We start from the raw sequence: 9,174 nt of genomic DNA on the forward strand, positions 1-9,174 counted from the left end.
AGCGACCTTTTAACGTGGACGTTTGATCAAGTGTTGGCCTTCCTCAGAAGAGCTGGGCTAGCTCACCTTTCTTTTAAGTTGAGACGTGAAAAATTTCCCAGAAGTTACTGGAAGCTTTCTAATCCATTTCTGCTGCCTAGGAAACGCAACTCGAGCAAAAGTTCAAGCATGGACAATTAAGGCGAAAACAATTAATTTTAGTAATTAATTAAATAGTAAAGGACAAATTTTGGTTACACAGTCAAATTTTCTGCATGTCATTCAAATCTTTATTGATATAAATATGAAGGGGCTCAAAATATTATCAGACACTGTTTCATCTTCAATTAATAATGAATTCAGGCAGAAGTTTATTCTTTCCAATAATATAATCTGTCGAAAAAATCAGTATTGGTCAGGTACAATTATAAATTTAACACATAATGTAACGTAAAACTCTAACTATGAATGAGATTGCTATTCATGAGAATTGTACAAGTATACCTAAAATTATATCCTTTCTTAAAAATAACAAAAATAAATAGCCATTGAAATCAACTTTCAGCAAATGTTAACTTTACTTTTGATAGGGTTTATACAGGTCACAGCTTGTTTTGAATCTGAAAAAAGTCCTTAAAGTGCATCAAAAGTCCCTGAAATTAAAAGAAATGTCCTTATTCAAATAAATGTTTTTGACCAATTGTATGATTTGATGCAGAAAAAAAGAATGAATAATAATATAAATTGATATGGAACAATAACACCAATGTCTCGAATATTTTTATTAGAAAGGAAAGGTTTTAAAACGTTGTGCAGATATTTTTTCTAAATCACATGAATTACTAATGTGATTCAGAAAAAAACATAGTGGCGCAGAAAACACGATCGTGGTTCAGTAACCAGTTTGATCGGTAAAGACATTTTTCTAAATATCTTATTCTATACAAAGATAATTCATGGAGTATAACAAAAATCAGTGCGTGAATTACAGCTGTGAGGCCTGAAATTTTGAAAATGTGAAAAACTTGAAGCTAAAAAAAATAAAACGTCTCAAATCCAATCATCAATTGTCAAAGAAGATGTTGATTAATTGTTGATGATGAAATTCACTGTCCATGGAATAGAATGAGTTGTTATCAAGTAAAGCTCAGTGCTGCCTGGATAGCATTGTGGCACAAATTGGTACTGCACAGTAAAAACCCATCAAAATATGGCTTTAAAGGAGAGTATTTGAAGGCTTTTTTTTGTAACGTCATGTCACGGTGGTGTTACTTGACAGGCAAGGCCGACGTGCGTCAGTCAAAGTGGCGGCTGCACGCCCTTCATAAAGACATCGGGACGGTGTCAGAGCACATTAGTCACCTGCCATTTCAGCCAGACGGCTTACGTACGGCAGTCGCGATTGAGCGCGCTCCAAATTGCTTGTTCTCCGAGGCTTTTGTTTATCTGAGGTGGCGCCGATCAGGAGAGCCCACAAAGGGGAAAAAATGAAATATTAGAATAAATAGCGGTTACGGGTTTGGCATTTGCTACCTTGAGTGAAACTCCCCCAATTCTCCAGCCAATCATAAATATATAATAGGAAAAATGCAATATGATAGCACGCTATCGTTCTGGTTAACCTCACATTTAAATTGGATTTCCATTCTTGAGGTTGCACTTTCAATTGAGTAAAGTTGAGTACTTTTTTGTTTTTTTTATTTGTACCTTAAAAAGAGACAATTGTGTCGAAATCTTTACAGGTAGATTAAACTGACCCAGCAAAAAACGAAAAAATAAGTAAAAATTCACATTTCAGTTTGAGTAGAGCTGTAATATAAAATTGACATCTAATTGTTAATCATTTGTGATAATAAATCAATTATTTTGAGACGTAGAATCATTCAATTTGTCTCCACAGAATTTCAGGCTCTCAAAAATTTTTCTGTGAAACGCTCAAAATTTAATCTCAACAGGAGATTCTCAGATTTTGCTTAAGAATAAAGATCAGTTGATTTTTTTTGTCCTATCTTACTTAACCATAATTCATTTATGTATTAACATTTCTGCCAATTTTTGTCAATTTAACGTAATGTTTGGTTTTCGAAATAAGGGATGGAGGTCAGAACGCATTTTTTTGTATCAGATTCAGTGGAAGGAAAAAAATAATCGATCATGAAGTCATGCGTGTCAGGTATTTTCTGACCCTTCTTTACCTTATCGTTCCGAAAAAAAAATACTGTAGATAAGTAATCGAGATTGAATGTCTAAACTACGTAAAAACGTCTAAATACGTCTTTGGCATTGAACGAGAAAAAATACTAAAAATATTTTGATTTTATCAAATTAACCGATTACACGACAAAATAATGGACATATTAATCAATTATTTAATAACGGTTAATTGCAGCCCCAGTTTGAAGTGTATCATCGCTTTCCGTGACCACCCACCACTAATCTAAATAAATATTCCCCATTGTCGGAGTTCACAGACATTTGTGTGACGCCGCGCACCCACATTGCGGAGGTTGCCCGAATGGACGAGTTATGCAAGAGCCCCCCTGCCCACACTTACCTGTGTTTGATGGAGTTTCCCAGATCTCTTCGGGGGATCTGCGGGGACCAGCGAGGCACTGACAGCGTGTCTGACCAAGGGAGACAAAAGGATTTCCTAAGCACTGCTGAAAGATATTTCAAGAAACATCTATCTATCTATCTATCTATCTATCTATCTATCTATCTATCTATCTATCTATCTATCTATCTATCTATCTATCTATCTATCTATCTATCTATCTATCTATCTATCTATAACTAGTTTGCTAGCTAACTAACTAGTGCATCTATTTATCTATTTAGCTAGCTAACTAGCGCATCTATCCATCCATTCATCCATCCATCCATCCATTGTATCCATCTATCCATCTAGTTTGCTAGCTAACTAACTAGTGTATCAATCCATTTATCTATTTATCTTCTTTGCTAGCTAACTATCTATCTATCTATCTATCTATCTATCTATCTATCTATCTATCTATCTATCTATCTATCTATCTATCTATCTATCTATCTATCTATCTATCTATCTATCTATCTATCCATAGATGTAAAATATATTTTTTCAATGAAAATGGCAAAAATTTTCAATTGGAAATGGCAGGTGAATTAAGAATAATTAAGTCGTTAATAAATAAGGTACAATAGTGATTTATTCCTTTATGTACCAAAAGTACTCATGAAAATATTACAGTACTTCAGGTCCTAAAGTGATCACTTTAGGTAATGAGTGCTAAAGTAATTTATTATTTTAGGTACTGAAGTAATCTCATTTTGGTACTAAGGTAAATAAAATAATAAATTTGGTTAATGTATAAAGTCATTTATTTCTTTTGTACTTAATTACCCAAAGTAATTGATTCTTTTAGTACTTCATTCATTTGGTACCAGCCATTTTAGATATTACTTTGGGTACTGTATTAAGATAATTTAGCTACTAATGTAGCTAAAGTAATTGATTACTTTAATGTACAAAGTAATTGTTTTCTTTCACACTTAATCACCTAAAATAATTTATTTCTTTGGTTCTTCATTGTTTTAATACCAACCATTTTTGCACTAATACTTAGGGAAAAAAGATATGAATACGTACCTAGGATTGAACATCTGGACTCTTAAAAAAAATATTCAAATATGTCTTTGGGATTGAATGGGTTCATTCTTTTTTGGTTAGGTTTTCTGTAATGTTTCTAAATGTTAATGTAAATTGTGATTAATGCGACAAAGCTCAAAATCAAAAATGAATCGAAATCGCAAAATCTGTTAATTTTTCCCGAAAACCGTTCAGCCCCTAAACTGATAGTGATAGTGACAGATCTCATGATTATCATTTCTGGACATAACGCAGCCCTACAGCCGTGATCTACCACTGGTTCTTGATTCGCCGACTGAGCTCGGACCATTTTAATTGATCTGCTTAGAACTTCATTGATTTGCTTTTTTAATGATAGCGATAATGGCCGCAAAGGACGGCTGCTCCTCGTCAAAGCACAGCCTGCGACGGTGACTTGCTGACAGTTAATCTCATCTCGTGGCTCCATATTGCCCCTCCCCACCACCCGGCCGCCCCCTTTTCCTGCTCCCGCGGCCCCCGGGGGGCTGCCATCTTCTCTCGGCACTCCGATGCGCGTCTCAATTACACTCAATCAAGCTGATAACTCAATCCGGATCGGGAGGGGGGAGCGTGATTGGACGCCACTCAGCACTGGTTAGTGTCTTTCTGAGTGTGTGTAAAAGTGTGTGCACGTGTGTGACGTGTGTGTGTTTTCATGGTTTCGATCACCCTATTAGCTTGACATACGACAGGGGTGCACAAAGTTTTTTACCCCAACATCTACTTTTCCAACTTGAGAGCGCCTTTATCCTGCAGTCAGACGATATTCTCCCAGACTATAGGTGGCAGTAAATGGACTCTACAGCATACAAACAACACTACTCTATAACAGAGGTAGAAATTATATCGAAATTCTTCCAAGCGTGTTTTAACAGACTCCTCATCTCTCTCCCCAACGGGATGCTCGCCAGTTGTTTACGGGATTTAGATCACGGTCTTCCTATTCAGATGAATCATATATATAAGGTGTTTGTACCGGCTAACTTCCATAAGCGAATGTTCGTCCGCCATGTTTTCCGCTCATAAAGAAATTCCGGAAGATACGCGTTGCAGAATATCGGTTCCGCGAGGGGCGCGGTCGCCGAAATAACGTCACTTGGAGCTCATGAACGCATCAAACTTAAACCAAGCTTAACACTTGGATAAAAGATGAAAGATGAATGAAGCAAAGTGAAAGACATGATGCAAGAAATTGATGTAAGTATGAAAATGAATGCTCAGTGTCAATTTGGCAATTTCTTTTTTTTTTAAACGTTGGATAGTCTTGCTTTGAACTTCAGTCAGATAGTAGATTGCACAACATGTTTTTTGTGTTTATTTGCTATCGTGAAAAGTCCCCTGTTGTGAAAATCTGGCTGCAAATATGATTTCGTTGTAGAGGAGTTCTACTGTATGTCCAATACACCTGCCATGCATGTTTTTTTTTTTGAAGTGTGGGAGGAAATCGGAGTGCTCAATGAGAACCCACATGGGCTCAGGGAGAACATGCAAACTCCACACTGGAAGGCCGGGGAAGTATGGAATTGAAATTGTGTCCCTGAACTGTGAGGTGGACGTGTTAACCACTGCTCCACCAAGCCGCCCTCTATATTCGCTATATAAATAAATTTCTATTGCCTTGTCTCGAATAGCCGCTAGCCTTCTACGCTAACCTACACAAGCAAACAGTGGGAAACCAAGCAGCGCGCAGGCTAACACCCAGCTAGCTGCTATTTTGCGATGTCGTCACCCCTCATTTTCACTTAAAAAACATTCAACACGGCTTGATCACTCATACAAAGATTTTTTTAAAATTAAGGCATTATTTACACTTAACCAGGGCTATTTAAGGCCGCATATTGTCCCATTCGTGTTTAAAATAAATCCGTTCACATGGTTTTGTTTATTGAAAAAAAAAATGCTGTTACATGAATACGCATAATGCAGTTTTCACTTATAAGCTTGCGAATGCCTCATGGGAAGTTTTCTGAGTTGATTAAGAGATCCCAAGGAATTTAAATGTAACCATAATCCCCCAAATACAAGATTCACTTTTGACCCTAAAATTAACAGTGTGTCCTATACACAGGTGCGCCCTATACTTGGGGAATTACGGTAAGTGTTGGCGTTTGCGGTAATCAAAAATATTCCTTTTCACTGCAATAAATGTTCCTTGAAATTAATATCGACTTTAAATATCGGTCACCGGCCACCTCGACTACCGATAATCGGTATTGGCATTTGTCCTGAGAAAAGCATTTGGGTCGATCTCTAGTGTGTACCCGGCCTTGCTCTGTTACAACTTTCTCCCACTTCTGTCACATTGTTGCAAGCGAGCAACCTTCAATCAGCCAGCGGCGCAAAATGCTCGCCAGTAAATTCGAGTGGCAAGCCAACGAAATTGCGAAAAAGACGTAGGCGTACAAAAAAGCACAGCATGCGAAGATGCTACACATAAATATGTGTGCATGTGTGTGTGTGTGCATACATTCTATGGGCCGCCATTAAAAGAAATGGATGAGTGAGCATGAACAGCGTCGTGGCTCTAATAGGCAAACAAAGCCAAGAGTGTAAAAAGAGAAAATAGCACGGTTGCTATCACGACCATGACACGGAAGCTGTGTTTAGACATTTCGCTAAGTAGATGATCAATGAGCAAATGTCACCACAATGCCCTACAGGAAGTCTTGTCGTTTTGGTCATTTGCAAGGGTGTCCTTCAAATTTCTCCCAATGATTTAAAAGCCTGACTATTTTGGTCTGATTTTTCTCATATCCAGGATGATGTTAGTTTAGTTTAAGTTGATGAAAACCGGTGATGTTTTAGTGTAGTTTTAATCAAAGACAGTAATTTTATAGTCTGTTTTCAGTCAAGACTGGGATGGCATGTGTCGAAACGGGTGTTGGCGCCAAATGTTATCGCCCTGCAAAATGGAATTAGTGTTCTTAGGTGGACTGCTTGCATACTAATGACGTCAGCCTCCAATCATATATTTTTGTAATTTTTTTTATTTGTTTTATGGGAGGGGGGCTCTGTGTTTGTCAAACGCTGGCTGGCGTATTTTCAGATTCAAATTTTTTCTTTTAAATGTCATGTTCTGGTTTTGAAATGTTTCTGGTTTCGTTTGGATTCTACTTTTATTGATGTTTTCTTGCCCTTTGTATAGCTATTTGGTTTGGTTTGATTGTGTCCACCTGTGCTCGTCAACCTGTTCCCTTGTGTCAGCCAATCGGCTCCCTGCACCAATTGCGTCTTGTCCAGGTGTTCATCGTTGTCTAATCAGTTTAGCTTGTATTTAGGTCCCTGTTTCCTTTCGATTCTTGTCAGATCCTTGTTGTTGCCGCTCTATTTTTTCCCAAAGTTGAGTCTTTTCCGGTTTGAGTTTGTAGTAAGTTATTCCTGGTTTTAATTTGTCACATTGTGTACCATTATCTTCGCAAAATGAAATTATTTTGAGCACATCCCGCTACCCTGTTTTTGGGTCCTCAACGCTGACCGCCACGCAGACGTATGATATTAACACAACGCACACAAACGAGTCTGTGATAAATCGCTCACTGACTCATTTTGAACGAAAAATGACATACGTTTCACTCACCGAGTCGCTCGGGAGATTCAAACGAGTCAGTGAGAAAACATTACTGTGCATTCATTCGCTGACACGTTCGGAATGGAAATGGCATACATTGACACTGACTTTTTCCCAAAAGGAGAATGACGAATGTTGAACCACTGACTCTTTGTGAATGCTAATATCATGGCAGTACATTCGGTAAAGTCCCTCCCCCGCCTGACACTGACTGCTGATTGGTCATAACTGAGGTAGACCAAATCGCTGACCTTTTCGCTCTCGTTCACCCAAAATCTCCATTCAAAAGAACGAAAACAACACTAGAAAGATAAAGTCTTTAAAAGAAAATGAAAAGCACTTCTTTGTTTTGTTTTTTTGTTTGTTTTTTTAGCTTTTAGCAACTCAAAACATACAAGTACAGCAGCCAGGTGGTGCCAAACATAGAGGTAAAAAGTTATATTAGAGAAATACGATTAAATCACAGCAGAGCAAACCACCAAAGGACCCCGATACAATCTTGCAGGGAGATAACATCTGGTAGCCACACCAGCCAAAAAAATAACAGACCGGCAGTTTGCAAAACTCCATCAATTTTCACAAAAGTCCCCTGCCTGCTGGCTGGCCATCGGACCGTTTCTCTGCGTTAAATTGCCAGGCGCCGTCCCACCGCTGCAGCATCTGAAACCGCTGGTAGTCCAGATTGAGGAAGTGACTTGACAAAACAAAATATTTTGTCAGGTCTTGTTTTGGGCAACGAAAAGGAAGCTATTTTAAGCATAAGGGTCATTTTTATTTTGTTAACTTTCCTGTAACATTGTGGGTCACTTTTAACTTCAATAAGAAATATTAGCTTTTCACCATGAAACCTGGAATCAACAGCCAATGAATATAACAATGTTTGTGGAACATTGAGCGTAAACTTTAACCAACAAAGTTTATGCTCAATGTTCCAGAGGTTAGGGTTCAAACTTTGTTGGTCAAAGTTTATGCTATGGAACTTCATTGTTACTTTTGACTTACGCGCAATGGAAATGTTTAATAATCAGCTGATGTTTATTGGGTTGCTTTTGGAATATAAAACCTCCCGGGTCAAAGTGACCCATTTTAATTGTGAAGATTCACAAAATAATTCGATTTCTTCAATTGAACCCTCTCAATCACAGTATAATTAAAGGTCGCTTTGACCTTCTTTTATTTAAAAAGGCAACTAAATGTATTGGAAGGCTTTGGAAATAAACATAGCCTGGATCAAAGTGATCCATTTTAAAGTTGAAGAACTATATATGAGTATTTTTTTTTCTTTTGCTATGAAATTCTTCTATTAAAATGTTGTATTTTGTATTTTGAATCCACATCTGAAAAAAGACCATTTTGCTTTTAAGTCGTCATTTGTGGATCATATCGTCCATTTCCAGGGGTCCTTCAGACACATACGGAACTCCCACTGGAATTATGTATAAAATTAAGCCCCTGAGAACTGTCTATTTTGAAAACATCCAAATTGGTAAACACATGTATCAATTAGACCCACAACAACGTCTCAAAAAGTCATTTTGGCTCAGTAGCATCTTCTACAATTTGATTTCAAAATGAAGCCCGTGATGCCAGTTTCACTTAGCATCATGCCACAGATTTGTATGCTGATGAATACTACTACTGGCATATTGATGACAAAATTAAAATAAGGTTGTTTTTATTTAGCTCATCATATTTTCCCATTTTGTCCCCTTCAACTTACACTTCAGATGAGCCAAAATGTAGCTGTAGTAAGACTTGGTAGCTGATTAGGATTGGATTAAATCCGTAACTATATGGCAACTTGCTTGCTTGACACAAAATGAAATGAGACTCCCAATAGGTCAGTACTATCAATATCAAAAACAGAAAACGAGCATAGTTGCAACTAAGACGATTAGCGGTGCCTTTCCTCTCTATTTTATAGTCATGGGCACACCGTGATTCTATTTTATTTTATGCTGTTATTCTAGTGTTCGAA

The 9,174-nt window shown here is 37.5% G+C and overlaps 1 protein-coding gene across 2 annotated transcripts in view; it reads right to left on the reverse strand.

Moving 5' to 3' along the window:
* Positions 1-9,174, reverse strand: part of ksr2 (kinase suppressor of ras 2) — a 75,091-nt gene that overhangs the window by 23,308 nt on the left and 42,609 nt on the right. For both annotated transcript variants that reach the window (XM_088409692.1, XM_088409684.1), the window contains one exon: positions 2,534-2,603. In XM_088409692.1, coding sequence (XP_088265818.1) covers positions 2,534-2,603 — 70 coding nt within the window. The remainder of the gene's footprint in view (positions 1-2,533; positions 2,604-9,174) is intronic.

Source organism: Hippichthys cyanospilos, chromosome 1, assembly GCF_059441005.1.
Source record: "Hippichthys cyanospilos isolate Australia breed blue-spotted pipefish chromosome 1, RoL_Hcya_1.0, whole genome shotgun sequence".
NCBI classification, from domain to species: Eukaryota; Metazoa; Chordata; class Actinopteri; order Syngnathiformes; family Syngnathidae; genus Hippichthys; species Hippichthys cyanospilos.